The following is a 19,761-nucleotide window of genomic DNA, read 5'->3' on the forward strand; positions in this document are numbered from 1 at the left end:
GAACTGCTATCCAGCTATTTCTTCCTTATCTTGAAGTATTTCTAACCCAGCAGTTAGACTTTGCATTTGGGATGAAGCATGATAGGGGCTGAGGAGAGGGGATTGGCGCTGGAGTCAGGGGGCCTGGCGTATTCTTTGTGTTATTGTGGACAAGTCACACCATATATGAGCCTCAGTTTCCTCATTTGTGAAATGAAGGGTTGCCATAGATGGTCTTTGAGGTTTCTTCCAGCACTGGATCTAGTAGTCTGTGATTCTGGTTATCCCTAATTAAATCTCAACCTATTGGATTCCACTTGGTGTCCTAGACTGCCAAAGTCCTTGTGCACCTGGATTCCGTCATTCAGCATGTTAGCAGCATGACCATCATCCTAGACTGTAAGCATCATTAGCACAGGGTCCCTGTCATCATTATCTTTGTACCCTCCTTGGGCATTGTACCTAATAATAAACATTAATGAACATTTATTAAGTAAATACTCCTGTCACACTTATGTAAAGTGTCTTATATTACATAGGTAGGGCTTTACAGTTTTCTTCTATGGGGGAAATTAATTTTTAAAAAGGTAACTTTTGACATGATTATGTTTGGGAATGATTTCCACGGGACTGACATATCAGCCATGACTTAGGTTAGCTCTGGATGACTGCCTGCCCACCCTGTAATTTATTTCTAAGAGTCCCAGCATTATTAGGTACTCATGGACAATGGGAGCCTTTCCCACAATGCAGGTATTAAGGAGTAGAGAGACCTGGAAGGAAGAGCCGAGTCACCAGGCCGGTCCAGCCTGTGCAGCTATCCCAGTGTCTGATTACAACGGCAAGCCAATAAGCCTCTTGGGTGCCTGCCCACCAAGGTGCAGGGCCAACCACTTTGCTTTTCCATTTTCTGCTCAGAGTCTGCAGTCAGGACCGGCTTGGCTGCCGGAGCTCTTGTCTCTGCACGAGATGATCACTTCTCCCCCATAGCTCAGAAGGCTCCTGTCGGTCTGTGTATTAGCCTGGTATTTCTGTAGTGGTTCCAGGCTTACAAGGGTCTTTGCTGTACTTCCCCCTATTTTCTACATTAGAAGTCTGAGGCTTTAGAGAGTCAGTGCTGGAACAGGTTTCAATCCAGGGCCCTTGTGTTCACTCCACTATTCCATGTGGGCTTTCAGAAGAACTGGGAGTTGGTAGGGTAGGAGCCTTTGCTTCCATTAACAAGAGAGAATCAGTGTCTTACCAATCAATCCATAAGCACTTATTCGTGTGTTGGTGATGTGCTGGGAACCTTGCCTGAGGATACAATGACAGAAGTGAAAGAAGGTCTGCCTTTAAAGATCCCAGGTGCTAGCCTGAGGAGACCATGTGCACACAGGTAAATATAGACAGAATGGACCAAGTGCAAGGGGGTTTGGGGAGGGGAGGGGTATTGTATGCTTTGGGGGAGGTGGAGAGAAGCAGGAAAGGCAGGTGTGTGTGTGTGTGTGTGTGTGTGTGTGTGTGTGCGCGCACACGACAGACAGACAGACAGACAGACAGACACACACACACACACACACTTCCTTATCTTTAAAATGAGGGCTTTGGACTTGATGGACTCTTCAAAGTCCCTTTTAGGTCTAATTTTATCATCCTAAGATCCTTCTCTCCTCAGGGCCTTACTTCATCTGTGAAATGAGAGAGTAGACTAAATTAGGACATCCTAATTTTTTGAGTGGAGAGGAAAACTGATGTCACATGAATAAAACTGTGTAGCATAAATTTAATTACTATTCACTTTTAATTACGATTACTAGTTGACCCAGGCCTATTGTCATGAGAGTTATACAGTGATAGCAGACTCAATGCTACTGGCGTAGGTAAGAGCAAATTTTGGTAAAAAAAAAACCAAATTCATGAACTACACTTGGAAGCAAACAAGTATCGTTTGGGACTGGATATTTAAGGTACCTTCCAGCTGACATGCTTTGGTTTTCATAATGTAATACATCTTTGGTTTTTCTCACTCCCTTCTTTTCTTTCCTTGCTTTCCTTGATAAACATTGCTCTTATCTTTTTTTCCTACTTCTACCTCTTTATAGCTCTGTTCTTTTGGGGGGTTTTCCAATATACTCTTCTAAATTTTAGGCTTCTCTAGCTCTAGTTTATTCTGGAGAGGCAGCTTGCTTATTGGTAAAGTCGGAAATTTGACTAGATTCATAGTCATTAACTCTTCCAGCTCTAACACTCTTCAATGCAAACTAATTCTACCTTTCCCCATTTTTCTGTTTTTGGTCTTGGTTGTAGGTATGAAACTATAACTTGTAATTTTTTTTAAATTTTATTATTATTTTTAAATTAAATTTAATTTTTTAGCAACAAACATTTATTTTATTTTCCATTTACATGTAAGGGTAGTTTTCAACATTCATTTTTATAAGATTTAGAGTTCCAAATTTTTCTCCCTCCCGCCCTCCCTTTCCTCCCCCCTCCACAAGATCGCAAGCAGGTTATATATGTACAATCCACAAGTGTTCTTTTTATCAGTTCTTTCTATAGGGGTGCATAGTAAGTTTCCTCATTAGTTCCTTGGGATTGTCTTGGATCATTGCACTGCTGAGAGTAGTTAAGTCATTCACAATTGCTCATTGAACAATACTGCTGTCACTACGCACAATGTCCTCTCAGCTCTGCTCACTTCACTATACATCGATGTTCATTAGTTTTTCAAGGTTTTTCGGGATCATCCTGTTTGTCATTTCCTGTAGCACAAGACCATTCCACTACAATCATATAACACAGCTTTTTCCATCATTCCTCAATTGATGGACATTCCCTTGATTCTCAATTCTTAGCCTCCACCAAGAGTTGCTATAAATATTTTTTGTGCAATTTTCCCCCCTTTTCTCTTTTTCATGATTACTATTGTTAACTGTTTCCCTCCCATCCTATTGCCTTCCCCATGATATTTATTCTATTATCCATCTTCTTCCATCCTATCACTCTTCAAAAGGGATTTGCTTCTGTCTCTCCCCTCTCCCACTCTGCCCTTCCTTCTTTTGCCCCTCTCTCTTTATCCCCTTCCCCTCCTATTTTCCTGCAGGGTTAGAGAGATTCCTCCACCCAATTGAGTGTGTACATTATTCCCTCCTTGAGCCAATTCTAATGAGATTGAGGTCTTTGAGCCTATTTTGAAGAGTGTTAGGCTCATTTACTGCCCCAATTAAATAGGTTACTCCACCTAGTTGGGTGTGTCTGTTAGTCCCTCCTTGAGGCAGCTCTGATGAGTTTAAGATCTTTGAGCCTTTTCTGATGAGTGTAAAATTCATTTACTTCCCTGCTCCTCTCCCATCTCTTCCCCCACTCCATAAGCCTTTTCCTGTTACTTTCATGGCTATAATATTCCTAGGAGTTTTCTTTTTGGGATCTCTTTCTGGAGGTGATTGGTGGATTCTTTCAATTTTTATTTTAGCTGCTTCTTCTAGAATTTCAGGGCAATTTTCCCTGAGAATATCTTGGAAGATGGTGTCTAAGCTCTTTCCTTGATCATGGTTTTCGGGTAGACCAATAATTTTCAAATTATCTCTCCTGGACCTATTTTCCAGTTTGGCAGTTTTCCCCAGAAGATATTTCACATTGCCCTCTATTTTTTTATTCATTTGGATTTGCTTTATTGTGTTTTGGTTTCTCATAAAGTCATTGGCTTCCATTTGTTCAATCCTAATTCTTAGGCGATTATTTTCATCAGAGAGCTTTTGTACCTCCTTTTCCATTTGACTTTTCAAGCTGTTGACTTTTTTCTCATGTCTTTCCTGCATCCCCCCCCCATTTCTCTTTCCATTTTTTCCTCTACCTCTCTAACTTTATCTTCAAAGTCCTTTTTGAGCACCTCTATGGCCTGAGACCAATTCGTATTTTTCTTGGAAGCTTTAGATACAGGGGCCCTGATGTTGATCTTCCTCTGAGGGTGCCCCTCGGTCTTCCTTGTTACTGAAGAAATTTTTTATGGTCCCCACCTTTCTCTGTCAGCTCATCTTGCTTTTCTTTTACTAGACTTTTAGCTCCTTAAAGTGGGGCACTGTTTCCAGGCTGCAGTATCCCAAGCTTAAGAAGTCCCAGGTGGTATGATTTAAGGAGAATCAGGTTCTTCCCTTGCCCAGCCTGTTTCCTGGTCCTAGATGACCCCAGACCAACTTGCTAATCAACCAGCTTTGTGTGTTGTGGTTGTTAGCTCCGAAGAGCCTGGGCCCCTCCCCCACCTGGGCCCTTGCTACTCGAGCCTACCTCCTGGTTCTCAGCAGGGGTGTAAAATCCAAGTTCTGCCTTAGCACCAGCATAGACCCCTGTAGTCTCCCCTCTGCCCAAGGCTCAGCCCTCTCACCAGACTGTGAGCATAGTTCCAGACGACACTGGTGCTTCAGCTGATTCAGAGGCTGTGGGGGTCTGCTTCTCTGGTGAGGCCTTCCTGGGACTGGATCTGTGTCAGGGTGACTGGGGTTGGGCCTGACTCCTGTATCAGCACAGCAGCTCCCTCCTTCTGACCTTCCAAGCTGTTCTTGGTTAGAAGATGGTTTCAGCACATTCTTCTGTGAGTTTTGCTGCTCCAGGCATTTTCCTATAGTGTTATTTGGATGTTTTTTGGAGCGATTGTGTCATGAGTTCGGGAGCTCACTGCCTTTCCTCTGTCCAACTTGTAAGTTTTAAAGAGGGGAAAGAATGAAAAAGCAGCTTTTTGTTTTTGTACTGTTTGATAAATGGTTTACGGAAATGAATAAATTACAGCGACACCTGCTGTTCATGTTTTGTGCTCCCTAAAGTAAGTAATCAATCAAATATTCTTGAGCACTGCTATGCTCTGGGACTGGTGCTGGGGGCTAGTGCTTCTGAAAAGGTAACGATAACAGCAGGTGGTATATTAAGTGCCCAGTAAGTGCTAGAAACCACAAATTCTGTGAGAGTAGAGAAGGAAGAGATCTTTGTGAGTTGAGGTGGCCAGGGCACTTAATAAAATATTAGCTGTTATTAGAATGATTTTCTCCTAAGCATTCAGCAGAAAACTTCATACTTGGGTCATGCCCTTAACTAAAGGTATTTTTGTGCTTCTCAGGTGATCAACTCAATGTGTTATCACTTCTGGGAGGGGCCTTCTCTCTTCTCACCGGCCCTTTGGGACACTGGTGATGGGACTAGGTGGTAGTGACAGAAGCAGTTGTGGCTTGAAGAGCTTTCAAGCTAGAGATGGTGTGGAGACCTGGCAAGTGGTCAGAGATTACAGGGCACTTCTCTGCCAGCACTGGACCCAGGACCAGATACTGTTTGGCAAATCTATTGCCTATACTGACTTTTGGGTCACAGTTCAAGGGCAGAGAAGAGCAGTTTCAGTCAAAAGGAAGTGGGAGTCTTGATGAGCAGTATTGCTTTTGGTCCCCAGGGTCCAGGAATCCTGAGGAACAATATTATGACCTCAAGGGAGCAGGGCCCCTGAGGAGCAGGATCAATTGCACCCCCAAGGGATCAGGGGCCCTTCCTGGGTAAGAACCATAATACATCCCTCCCCAGATCACAACACCTTGGAAGCACCAAATACTTCCAAACTCCCAGAACTTGCTCTAAAAAGAGTAGTGGAAAAAAAAGCCTGAAGCTTGAGATAGTGCCCTACTCCCTTCCCACACTGGGAACAGAGCCCAACTTTAACATAAAGTTCAAATCAAGAAATAGTGTAGAAAAAAATGAGCAAAGAACAACCAAAAAGAACCTGACCATAGAAAGCTACTATAGTGACAAGGAACAACAAGACACAAACTCAGAAGACAATGAAGTCAAAATAGCCACAAGCAAAGTCTCAAAAAAAAAAAAGTGAGTTGGATACAAGTCCAATAAGAATGCCTGGAAAAAAGTTTAAAAAAAAAAATAAGAGTAGTAGAAAAATTACATAAAGAAATGAGAGCAAAGGAAGATTATAAAAAGATAACAGTTTGGCAAAAGAGGCACAAAAAATACTGAAGAAAATAATACCTTAAAAGAAAAATAGTATGGGTCAAATGCAAAAAGAACTATAAAACTTGACTGATGAAAATGACTCTTTGAAAATCAGAATTGGCCAAATGGAAAAAGAGGTACAACAAACTCACTGAAGAAAATGATTTCTTTTTTTCTTTTTTTTTTTGCACTTAATAGTATTTTATTTTTTCCCAATTACATGTAAAGATAGTTTTCAACATTCATTTTTATAAGATTTTGGGTTTGAAATTTTTCTCCCTCCTTCCTTTACCTCTCCCCTCCCAAGGCAGCAAGCAATCTGATATAGGTTATACATGTACAATCATGTTAAACACATTTTCACATTTGTCATGTTGTGTAAGAAAAATCAGAAAAAGAAAAACTACAAGAAAGAAAAAGAAAAAAAAGTGAAAATCATATGCTTTGATCTATATTCAGACTCTATAGTTCTTTCTCTGGATGTGGATAGCATTTTCCATTATAAGTGTTTTGGAATTGTTTTAGATCATTATATTGCTGAGAAGAGCTAAGTCTATCATAGTTGATCATTACACAATATTGTTGTTATTATGTACAATGTTCTCCTGGTTCTACTCATTTCACTCAGAATCAGTTCATGAAAGTCTTTCCAGGTTTTTCTGAAATCCACCTCTTCATCATTTCTTATAGCACAATAGTATTCCATTATGTTTATATGTCACAACCTGTTCAGCCATTCTCCAATTAATGGGCATCTCCTCAATTTCCAGTTTTTTTGGCACCAAAAAAAGAGTTGCTGTAAGTATTTTTGTACATGTGGGTCCTTTTGCCTTTTTTATTATCTCTTTGGGATATGGACCTGGTAGTGTTATTGCTGGGTTGAAGGGTATGTACAGTTTGGTTTCCCTTTGGGCATAGTTCCAAATTGTTCTCCAGCATGGTTGGATTAGTTCACAACTCGACCAACAATGCATTAGTGTTCCAATTTTCCCACATCTCCGTTTATCCTTTTCCTTTTCTGTCAGAAAAGGAAAAGAAAATGATTTCTTAGAAATTGGAATTGGTCAAGTGGAAGTTTATGCTTCTATGAGACATCAAGAAACAATAAAACAAAGTCAAAAGAAAGAAAAATAGAAGAGACTGTGAAATATCTCATCAGAAAAATAACTGACTTGGAAAACGGATTGGGGAATTTAAGAATTTTTGGACTGCCTGAAGCCATGATAAAAAACAGAGCTTAAATATCATATTTCAAAGAATTATCAAGGAAAATTACCCCAGTATTCTAGAACCAAGTGGTAAAATAGAAATTAGAAGAATTCACTGATCATTACCTGAAAGAGATCTAAAAATGAAAATTCCCAGGAATACCATAGACACATTACAGAGTTTTCAAGTCAAAGAGAAACAAGCAGCCAGAAAGAAACCCTTCAAATACCATGGAGCCATAGTCAGGGTCACACAATATTTAGCAGCTAACACATTAAAGGAGCAGAGGGCTTAGAATATGTTGTTCTGGAAGGCAAAAGAACTGGAATTATAATTAAGAATAATCTACCCAGTAAAATTGAGTATAATCCTTCAAGGGAAAAAATGAATATAATGATAGAAGATTTTCAGGCATTCCTGATGAGAAGACCAGAGCTGAATAGAAAATTTAACTTTCAAATGAAAGGCTCAAGAGAATCATAAAAAGGTAAACATGAAAGAGAAATCCTGAGGAATTGAATAAGGTCAAACTGTTTACCTTTCTATTTAACTTCTTAGAACTCTATCAGTATTATGGCAGTTAGAAGGCTTCTATATAGAAGGAAGACACAGGTGTGAGTCTATTATGTTGAAAAGATGTAAACAATGGATAGGTGAAAAAGGGATATCCTATGAGAAGAGGGAAGGGAGAGGAAGAAAGGGGAAAATTATTTTACATAAAAGGTGCACAAGGGAGAGCTTTTATAGTGGAGGGGAAAATGGTAGAAATGGAGCAGGGAATTCTTGAATCTCACGTCTAAATTGGTTCAAAGATGGGAAAAAATATACATACTTAATTGATAATAGAAATCTATCTTACCCAACAGGGAAGTAGGAGGGGAAGAAGATAAGAAAAAGGAAGGGGTCGTAGAAGGGAGGACAGCTTAAGAGAGGCAGTGGTCAAAAGTAAAATAGACATCCCAAAGAGATCATAGTAGAGGGAAAGGGACCCACATGTACAAAAATATTTATAGCAGCTCTCTTGGTGGTGGCAAAGAATTGGAAATTGAGGGAATGACCATCAATTGGGGAATGGCTAAACAAGTTGTGGTATATGAATGTAATGGAATACTATTGTGCTGTAAGAAATGATGGGCAGGAGGATTTCAGAGAAACCTGGAAGGACTTAAATGAACTGATGCTGAGTGAGATGAGCAGAGCCAGGAGAACATTGTACACAGTAACAGCAACATTGTGTGATGAACAATGGCGATAGACTTGGCTCTTCTCAGCAGTGCAATGATCCAAAACAATTTCAAAGAACTTATGATAGAAAAGGTTCTCTACATCCAGAAAAAAGAACTGTGGATTCTGAATGCAGATTGAACCATACTGTTTCTACTTTTTGGCTCTTTTTTTTTCTTTTTTTCTTTTTTGAGGTTTTCTCTTTGTCTTCTGATTTTTCTTTCACAATATGACTATAACAGAAATATGTTTAATGTGATTGTACATATATGAACTATATCAGATTTCTTTCTGTCTTGGGAGGGGGGAGGGAAGGGAGGGTGGGAAAAAAATATGGAACTAAAAATCCTATGAAAACAAATGTTGAAAACTATCCTTACATATAACTGAAAAATAATAAAATACTTTTATGATAAAAAAGAAGCAAAACAGACTTTAGAGCAGGGACAGGATAAACAGAAAAAAATAGGATGGAGGAAAACTCTCTGTTAGTAATCATAAGAGTGTATATGAATGGGATGAGCTCCCCCTTAAAGCTGAAGCAGATAGTTGAGTGGATTAGAACCCAGAATCCAACAATATGTTGTTTAAAAGAAACACATTTTAAATAGAGAGACACACATACAAAGTTAAAATTAAAGGCTGGAGCAGAATCTATTATGTTTCAGCTCAAGTTAAAAAGGCAGGGGTAGCAATCATGATATCAGACAAAGTAAAAATAGATCTATTTAAAAGGGATAAGCAGGGAAACTACAGCTTGTTAAAAGGCACCATAGACAATGAAGTAAAATCAGTACTATAAACATAGATGCACCCAATAGCATAGCTTTAATTTTTTTCAAATGTAATATTTATTTTTCCCCCAATTACATGTAAAAACAAATTTTTTTAACATTAAAAAAAACCTTTTGAGTTCCAAATTCTCTGTCTCCCCTCTTCCCATATAGGTTATATATGTGCAGTCATGTAAAACATTTCCATGTTAGTTATGTTGTGAAACAAACTGGTAATCTAAGTGAAATGGATGAATATTTACAAAAAATATAAATTGCCCAGATTGATAGAAAAGGAAATAGAATGCTTCAATCACTTTATCTTAGAAAAAGAAGTTGAACAAGCCATAAGTGAGCTCCCTAGGTAAAAATCTTCAGGACCAGATAGATTCATAAATAAATTCTACTAGACATTTAAGGAACAGTTAATCCCAATACTATATAAACCAACTGAAAAAAAATTGGTAAAGAAGGAATCCTACCAAATTTTTTTATGACACAAATATGGTTTTGATGCCTATATCAGGGAGAGCAAAAACAGAAAATTATAGACCAGTTTCCTTAATGAATATCAGTGCAAAAATTTTAGATAAGATATTAGCAAGGAGATTATAGCAATATGTCACAAAGATCACACATTATGACCAGGTGGGGTTTATATCAGGAATGCAAGGCTGGCTCAGTATTAGAAAAACTATCAACATAACCGATCATATCAATAACAAAAACAACATGATTTTATGAATAGATGCAGAAAAAGCCTTTGACAAAATACAACTCCCATTCCTCTTGAAAACATCAGAAACCATTGGAATAAATAGAGCCTTTAAAAAAATGGTAGTATCTATTTGGGTAGCTAGGTGGTGCATTGGGTAGAATGCCAGGCCTGGAATCAGGAAAACCTGAATTCATATCTGGCCTCAGACATTTAATGACTGTGAGACCCTAGGAAAGTCACTTAACCCTGTTTGTCTCAGTTTCCTCATCTGTAAAATGAGCTGGAGAAGAAAATGGCAAACCACTCCAATATTTCTGCCAAGAAAACCCCAAACGGGGATCATAAAGAGTTGGAGACATTACTGAATCAACTGAATAACAATAAAATCTATCTAAAGTCAAGAGCAAGCATTGTCTGTAGCTGGGATAGACTTGAGGTCTTTCCACTGGGATCAGGGATGAAGCAAGGATGTCCATATCACCACTGTTTTTGGATGTAGACATGTTAGCCATAGCAATAAGGCAAGAAAAAGAAATTGAAGAAATGGAAATGGGTCCTGAGGAAACTAAACTATCACTTCTTACAGATAATATGATGTCATACTCATCCTAGAGAATCAACTAAAAACTTAGTTGTATAAAATACAGCACTCTTTACTAATAAAAACACTAGAGAGCATAGGAATAGGTGGAGCTTTCCTTAAAATAATAAGCAGTATCTAAAACCATCAGCAAACATTACATGTAATGGGGATAAGTCAGAGGCCTTCCCAGTAAGATCAGGGGTGAAACAGGGATGCCCATTATCACCTCTATTATTTAACATTGTACTAGGAATGTTAGCTTTAGCAATCAGAGAAGAAAAAGGAATTAGAATAGGCAAGGAGGAAACAAAACCATTACTCTTTGCAGATGATGATGGCATACTTAGAGAATCCTAGAGAATCAACTAAAAAACTACTTGAAACAATTAACTTTAGCAGAATTGCAGGATATAAAATAAATCCACATAAATCACCAGCATTTCTATACATGACCAACAAAGTCCAGCCCCAAGAGATAGAAAGAGAAATTCCATTTAAAGTAAAGGTAGAAAATATAAAATACTTGGGAGTCTGTCTACTTGCCAAGACAAACCCAGGAACTCTATGAACACAATTATAAAACACTTTTCACACAAATCAAATCAGATATAAATAATTGGAAAAATATCAATTGCTCATGGATAGGCCAAGCTAATATAATAAAAATGACAATTCTACCTAAATTAATTTACTTATTCAGTGCCATACCAATCAGACTACCTAAAAGTTATTTTATAGAGCTAGAAAAAATAATAACAAAATTCATCTGGAAGAACAAAAGGTCAAGAATATCAAGGGAACTATTTTTTTTTGTGGGGCAATTGGGGTTAAGTGACTTGCCCAGGGTCACACAGCTAGTAAGTGTTAAGTGTCTGAGGCTAGATTTGAACTCGGGTACTCCTGAATCCAGGGCCGGTGCTCTATCCACTGCGCCATCTAGCTGCTCCTCAAGGGAACTATTGAAAAAAAAATGTGCAGGAAGGTAGGCTAGCTGTACCAAATCTGAAGCTTTACAATAAAGCAGCAGTCATCAAAACTATTTGGTACTGGCTAAGAAATAGAGTGGTGGGGGGCACCTAGGTGGCACAATGGATAAAGCACCGGCCCTGGATTCAGGAGTACTTGAGTTCAAATCCAACCTTAGACACTTACTAGCTCTGTGACCCTGGGCAAGTCACTTAATCCCCATTGCCCTGCAACACCCCCCCCCCCCAAAAAAAAACCCAACCAAACAAAAACCAAACCAAACCAAACAAACAAAAAAAGAAATAGAGTGGGGGATCAATGAAATAGGTTAGTCACAGGAGACAAAGTAGTAAATGCTTTTAGTAATGTACTGTGTGATAAACCCCAAAGACTCCAGCTCCTGGGATAGGAACTCAGTATTTGACAAAAACTGCTGGGAAAACTGGAAGATAGTATGGCAGAAACTAGGCATAGACCAACATCTTACACCTTATACTAAAATAAGGTCAAAATGGGGACATGATTTAGACATAAAAGGTGATTCCATAGGTAAATTAGGAGAGGAAGGAATAGTTTACCTCTCAGATTTATGGAAAGGAGAACAGTTTATGACCAAACAAAAGATAGAGAATATTATGAAATGCAAAATGGATGATTTTGATTACATTAAATTAAAATTTTTTTGTACAAGCAGAAGCAATACATCCAAAATTAGACGGGAGGCAGAAAGCTGGGAAACAATTTTTACAGTCAGTATTTCTGATAAAGGCCTCATTTCTAAAATATATCGGGAACTAAATCAAATTTATAAGAATCCAAGTCATTCCCCAATTGAGAAATGGTCAAAGGATATAAACAGGCAGTTTTCTGATGAAGAAATCAAAACTATCTATTGCCATATGAAAAAAGCTCTAAATCACTATTAGAGAAATGCAAATTAAAACAACTCTGAGGTACCACCTGACACCTATCAGATTGGCTAATATGACAAAAAAGGAAAATAATACATGTTGGAGAAGCAGTGGAAAAATTGGAACACTAATGTATTGTTGGTGGAGCTGTGAACTGATCCAACCATTCTGGAGAGCAATTTGGAACTTTGCCCAAAGGGCTATAAAGTTGTACATACCCTTTGACCCAGCAAAACCACCATTAAGTCTTTTTCCCAAAGAGATCATAAAAAAGGCAAAAGGACCCACATGGACAAAAATATTTATAGCAGCTCTCTTTGTGGTGGCAAAGAATTGGAAATTGAGGTAATGCCCATCCCCTCCCTCCCCTCCCCTCCAAGCAATCTGGAACTGGCTACAAAATAGAGTGGTGGTTCATTGGAATAGATTAGGCACATCATAAACTATAGCAAATGATCATATTAATGTAGTATTTGATGAACCCAAAGATGTAAGTTTTTTAGGGTAAGAACTTATCATTAGACAAAAATTGATGGGAAAGCTAGAAAGCTGTTTGGCAGAAAATAAGCATAGCCCAATATCTCACGCTGTATGCCAAATAAGATCAAAATGGGTACATAGTTTAGAGATAAAAGGTGATATAATAGGTATATTAGGGGAACATGGAAAATGTACCTGTTAGATCTATGGTTAAGGGAAGAGCTTATGACCAAACAGAAGATGGTGAGGATCATGGGAAGTAAAATGACTGCTTTTGATTACATGAAATTAGAAAGCTTTTGTACAGACAAAACTAATGCAGCCAAAATTAGAAGGAAAACAGGAAACTTGGGAAAAATTTTGCAATGAATTTCTCTGATAAAGGCCTTATTTCTCAAATATATAGGGAACTGAGTCAAATTTGTAAAAATAAGAGCCATTCCTGGTTGATAAAATAGGAATAAAACAGGATATAAACAGGAAGTTTTCAGAAGAGGAAATTAAGGCTATCAATGGTCACATAAAAAAATGTTCTAAATCATTATTGATTGGAAAATGCAAATTAGAACAGCTCTCAGGTACTGCCTCATGCCTGTCAGATTGGCTAATGTGACAGAAAAGGAGGAGGACAAGCACTGGAGAAGTGGAAAACTTGGGACACTAATACATAGTTGGTGGAGTTGTAAATTAGACTCTCCATTCTGGAGAACAATTCAGAATTATGCCCATATTCACTGACCCAGCCCTGCTAATGCTAGGGACTATTTATACAAAAATAATTATGGCAGCTCTTTCTGTGGTAGCAAAGAATTGGCGATCAAGGGGATGTCTATCCATTGGGGAGTGGCTAAACAAGTTGTGGTATATGACTGAAAAAACCCATTGCACTTGATGATCTGGAGGACACTGATGTGAGAAAGCAGAGAGACATATTTTCTGTAATGTCCTCCATGGGATTTGGCAGGCTCCTTTGATTATTAAGGAGTACTCAGAAACCACTGCCAAACTATCACCGAAAAAGTACAGGAGGATAAATTCTGTCAAAAGACATCATGTATTGGATGTTTCTTGTTGGAGTAAGTGGAGAATGGGTGGATGTTTGGAGATACTGGGAAGTAAAACTCTGGTAGTAGGGCTGGAGGGCAAGGGAATCCACAAGAAGCAAACTGTGGGTGGGTTATGGATTTAGAAAGCCACAAATTCACGTTATCTATGTTGTATTTTTAAAGGGTTGTTAAAGATTTCCCAACCCCATGGGGGGGGGTGGATTGAGGGTTAAGTGACTTATCCAGGGTCACACAGCTAGTAAGTGTCAAGTGTCTGAGGCTGGATTTGAACTCAGGTCCTCCTGAATCCAGGGCCGGTGCTTTATCCACTGTACCACCTAGCTGCCCCTACAAACCCTATTTTAATCTGGTTCTGTCTGCCTCGGAGTTTTGTGCTGCTATGAGTTGGATACCTGAATGGAGGAGGCTCGGAAGCTGCTGAGTAACGGCTTGTCTTTGTGCTTCTTTCAGGCTTATTTTCAAGGGCCAAAAAGAAGTTTTTTAGAGTCATCAGAAGAGTCCCTATTATTGGTACTAAGGTAAGGAGAATCTTTCTATGTCCTTTTATAAAAAATAAGTTTTTATTGTCTTTTTAAAAAAATCACCATAATTTTCCCGAGGGAGCTTTCCCATCTAAAGAAAAAAAAGGTAAAAAAATCAGCATAACAGATCAGTGAATTAAAGACAGTCTAAAGATATGTGCATGGTGCAATGCTTGTGAGCCTCACTTCTAGAAAGGAGTGGGGTGAGGGCGTCTTCTCTTTCTTCCAGCTGTGCTTATTTTTTATCATTTCAAAACACTAACTTTTGACTTTTTTTGTGGTTGATTTTCTTCATTTACATCATGGTGGTTGTTCATAGTTAGTCTTATTTAATGGGAGTTTGAATAATGCAGAATTTGATTTAGTGCAAATTGAAAATATCAGTCTCGTGTAAAGTGATCCAAAATGCAGTTAATGATATGCTTGTAAACTTGTTGAGGGTTTTATACCCCCCTCCATTGTTGATCTTAATGTGTTAGAAGACCTTAGACACTATAAAGCCAGAATGAGTTTTCTCTTTCTTTGAAACATAAGCAACCCATTACTTAGAAGCTCCCAAAGTATTAGGGAAGATGTGAGCTTTAATGATATCTATTTTTTCTTAATTGTATATAAAGTAATTTTTAATATTTGTTTCTTTTTAAGTTTTGAGATCTAAATTCTATCCTTCCATCCCTTCCCTCCCCTCTCCCTGAGACAGTAAGCAATCTGATATAGGTTATACATGTGCAATCATGTAACACATTTCCTTCCATATTGGTCATTTTGTAGGAGAAAGCTCCTTGAGTACTTTTAGAATTGTTCTTGGTGGCTGTGTTTGTTTAGCCTTATATTTCTGTGTCTGGTAAGCAGATCATTAGTTCAAATCTGCTTTTCTTTCTTTCTTTCTTTCTTTCTTTCTTTCTTTCTTTCTTTCTTTCTTTCTTTCTTTCTTTCTTTCTTTCTTTCTTTCTTTCTTTCTTCCTTCCTTCCTTCCTTCCTTCCTTCCTTCCTTCCTTCCTTCCTTCCTTCCTTCCTTCCTTCCTTCCTTCCTTCCTTCCTTCCTTCCTTCCTTCCTTCCTTCCTTCCTTCTTTCTTTCTTTCTTTCTTTCTTTTTTTGCTGGGCAATTGGGGTTAAGTGACTTGCCCAGGGTCACACAGCTAGTATTAAGTGTCTGAGGCTGGATTTGAACTCAGGTCCTCCAGAATCCAGGGCCAGTGCTCTATCCACTGTGCCACCTAGCTGTCCCTTGCTTTTATTTCTAGAAATGCTTCTACCTTTTTTTTTTTTTAAGTTTTTGTTGATGCCATCATAGTTTCTTATCCCAAAGCCTTCCTTTATAGAAGCCTCAGAACTATCTTGGGGCAGCTAGGTGGTGCCATAGTGAATAGAGTGCCAGGCCTGGAGTCAGGAAGACTCATCTTCCTGAGTTCAAGTCTGGCCTCAGACACTGACTAGCTGTGTGACTGTGGGCAGGTCACTTAAACCATGTTTGCCTCAGTTTCCTCATCTGTAAATTGAGCTGGAGAAGGAAATGGCAAGAAAACCCCAGATGGGGTTGAGGAAGAACCAGACACAACTGAACAACCACAAAAGCCTTCGTGTTCTGCCCCTTTCCCTCTGTTCCTGGTTTTCCTGCAGAGATTTCCTCCCTGCCTCCCTCTCTTCTCTTCCTATTCCTCAGCCTGGAGCTGAGATTTCCACTGGAAAGAACGAGGGGAGACGGGAGACCTGGGGGTGGAGTTGGGTATTGTTCAGAGCTCCTGTGGTTTAGCTAGTCCAGTAGGTGAAGCAGGTTTGTCCCCTCCTTCCTTTCCTCCTTCCTTTCCTCCTTCCTTTCCTTCTTCCTTTCCTCCTTCCTTTCCTCCTTCCTTCCTTCCTTCCTTCCTTCCTTCCTTCCTTCCTTCCTTCCTTCCTTCCTTCCTTCCTTCCTTCCTTCCTTCCTTCCTTCCTTCCTTCCTTCCTTCCTTCCTTCCTTCCTTCCTTCCTTCCTTCCTTCCTTCCTTCCTTCCTTCCTTCCTTCCTTCCTTCCTTCCTTCCTTCCTTCCTTCCTTCCTTCCTTCCTTCCTTCCTTCCCTCCCTGCCTCCCTCCCTGCCTCCCTGCCTCCCTGCCTCCCACCTGCCTGCCTCTCATTTAGTTTCATGGGTTCTGAGTAATTTGGTTGGGTGTGGGCAGGGTTCCAGTCAGAAGGATCAGGATGCTTTTCCATTCCTGGAGTCCCAGCAGAGAGGCTCAAATTGGCCAAGAACCTGGCAGTTTGTAGCTTGGTGAGGTTCCATGTAAAGAAGGTTCCAGATACAGAGGGCTCTAAGAAAGGGGCATGACCAGTGCATGGAGAGCTTCTTGGATCCAGTCTGGGCCTAAAGGTATTTTTCTGCACTACAGCAGGCTGCTTGCTTGGCTTAGATAATCAAGAAGATAAGGAACTCTGCTCTTTGCTCTCTGGTCCATGGCCAGTAACGTGGAGATGCCGACCTTTGTACCTTTGTATGGCATTTCTTTTTTACAGATAAAGATAAACAGGATCCATCCTAGGGAAAAAAGCTTGTCTTCTCTGTTTGCAGCCTTCCCTTTCTTCCACAGGGAGAGATCACTTCTTGACTTTGAGGTACCCAGTGGCTCGCTTACTTTTTAACTCCTTTCTCCCCTAGACTGACTAGATCAGTCAATTCTGTGGCTACTTTTAGCTCTAACCTTCTAGGATTCTAATTAGAGAATCGCCAGTTGCCTTTGGGAAGACCCTAGTGGAGCCAAGGAGTTCATAGGATGGTGGCCCAGAGAGGATCATGATCTGCCTGAGATCCCACAGCAGTGATAGATGGGAGCTCGTGGATTCTGGGGTGGAGCCTCAGGCAAGCCAACCGGGTTGAGTGCCTGCCTTGGACTCTGACAGAGGTGTTTTAGACTGGTAGGAGCCACTTGGGTTTTCTGAAGATTTGGGCAGGCTGCCTTGGCCAGCTTGCCCACCTTGTGACTTTAGCCAAGTCATTTAATCTCTCTCCTTAGCCTCTCTCATCTTCCCTGCACTCAGCTGGCCACCATCCTACTTCAGAGCCTCTTCGCCTCTTGCTGGGCTATATTGTTCTTGTTCCCTAGTGGACATCCTTGCTTAGGTCTCTCCTCTCTCTATTCTATTCACCACGCAGCTTCCAAAATGCCACTCCCCTGCTTACAAAACCTCCCTAAACTGCTCCGCTTGGCATTTCAGTCCCTTTGCCACTTGGTTCCACTCTGTCTTTCCAGACTTAAACCTCATTTCTCTTCATGCCCCCTTTGCTTCTGCCTGCAGGTTCTTGCACAGGCTGTCCCCCGTGCCAGAAATTTGCTTCTTCCTCATCTTTGTCTCTTAGAAGCCCAGGCAGCTCAAGTGCAACCTCTTGGGAGAAGCCTTTTTCGATTGTCCCCAGCTGCTACTGCCTTTCCCCCAATAAGATTCCCTTTCCTTTTTTTTTTTTTGTGGGGTAATGAGGGTTAAGTGACTTGCCCAGAGTCACACAGCTAGTAAGTGTCAAATGTCTGAGACCAGATTTGAACTCAGGTCCTCCTGAATGCGGGGCTGGTGCTTTATCCGCTGCGCCACCTGGCTACCCCCGATTTCCTTTCCTTTTGTGTGTGCTCCTACATACCCTTTTTGCCTTCCTTGATAGAGGGTGAGCTTCTTGGGGCATTTGTCTTTGTATTCTTAGTGCCGAGTGCAGAGATACTTGATTAATCTTGCTGATTGATTGGGCCTCAGTTTGATGTGTGTAAAATGAAGGGATTGGACTAGATGATTTCTGAGGACCCTTTTACCTCCAAATGCTTTTATCCCATCACACGGGTACAGTACAGGACTGGGGAGAAGGAACAAGCAAAATGGATTTTTCACCCTCAGTGAATAGGAAGAAGTTATGGTTGAAGGAAGAAGGAGGGAGGGAGAGAAGAGAAAGGGATCTGGTTTCTACAGTCTCTTCTGACTCAACATCCTTGGGTATCCGAGGGCGGATTTAAGATGAAGAGAACGTTAGTAATATGAGAATGGGACTTGCCAAGGGCATGATATCAGAAGGGAATTGGTGCTTATGACTGGGTGGAGTGGGAATGAGAGGGTGGGTAGAGGCAGCAGGCTAACGGAACTTGTAGGCAGCTGCCCATTCTGAATCAAGGGTTAGGAAAAGGAGTTGTGAGAGTTTGTTAGTCATATGATAGGAAAGTACCATTTGACTGGGATTCCCCCTCTAAGTGATCCTGGGCTGATGCAGGTTGGTATTGACATGCTTTCTTGCAAACACTAGAGAGGCAGAAGCAGTGTGGTGATAATGAAAAGAGCACTGGATTGGGCCCTGGGTTCAAATTCTGGCTCTGCTCTTTACTTACTAGCATGACCTTAGACATACCTCTTGGCATCTTCGATCTTCTGAGGGTGTGATCCCCAAAACGAAGGGTTTGGAGTCAATGACCTTGTTTATTGAAGACCCTGTTGATTTGTAAGTGATCCCAAGGTGCCTAAGAAAAGAAGTCAGGCCTGCTTTCTGGGTTAGTAAATGCCTGACGATTGGAGTGCTTGGGGTCTGACAGAATTCACCATCATCACCAATTCCTTTATCACTTCTCAAGGTGGCAGCTGATTATACATAGTCAGATATTCCATATGTTCAACATGTGCTGGGCTTCTGATTGGAACCACAGCCCTTAACGTCTGGGGGCCTTACTTCTGCAAGCCTCGGTTCTTATTGTTTGAAGTGGGGACTGAGTAGTGCCTCCTCACATGGTAGTAGAACTAGGCTCGTAGCCAGCGTTTGCAAAGGATGCTTGGTGGAAATAGAGGGTTGTCGCACAGTTGTGGTGACTCAGCTCAGATTTGCTACAGACCGCAGGGCAGGTTTTCTCTGTGGGGAAGGAGCCTTCAAACCCAGCCCCTCAATGGAGGCGAAGCATTCGCTCTCACAGAACAAAGCAAAAACTCCCCAATCACTTTGATGCTCTTGCTAAAGACTTCCACTGCTGTCATAGGAGGAAAACTGTTGCTTAAGTTGAGACCTCATGACAATTTAAACCCATTTCCTGGATGTTCTTTGTAATTCTGTCACTGATCCTTCTGCAAGGCTGTGGTGAAATTGTTACCCCTCAAGAAGTGCTGACCTCAGCAGATAAGCTAAACTCACCAGTGCTGATGTGAGTGTATGAGAGCACCTTTGTCCTTAAATCTCTCTGGCGCCAGAAAGTTGCTTTTTCAGACTTCTGAATGGTTGTTGTACATGCCGGAAGCAGAGTCTGACAGCTTGGCCACTTCCCTTTCTTTTGTGAAAACATGGGCCCGGCCCCAGGCTAAGTGTTTTGATGCTGACACTAAACTCTCTTTTTTCTATTCAATCAACAATTAGTTGATTGTGTGTCTTTTCCTTCTTG

General features: G+C 40.4%; 1 protein-coding gene across 1 annotated transcript in view; it reads left to right on the forward strand.

Moving 5' to 3' along the window:
* The window catches only part of SGPL1 (sphingosine-1-phosphate lyase 1), a 77,279-nt gene that overhangs the window by 28,922 nt on the left and 28,596 nt on the right, over window positions 1–19,761 (forward strand). Inside the window, exon 4 of the mRNA XM_043985413.1 lies at window positions 14,322–14,389. Within this exon, the coding sequence (XP_043841348.1) occupies window positions 14,322–14,389 (68 nt within the window). The remainder of the gene's footprint in view (window positions 1–14,321; window positions 14,390–19,761) is intronic.

The sequence above is a fragment of the Dromiciops gliroides genome, chromosome 2, assembly GCF_019393635.1.
Source record: "Dromiciops gliroides isolate mDroGli1 chromosome 2, mDroGli1.pri, whole genome shotgun sequence".
Classification (NCBI taxonomy): Eukaryota; Metazoa; Chordata; class Mammalia; order Microbiotheria; family Microbiotheriidae; genus Dromiciops; species Dromiciops gliroides.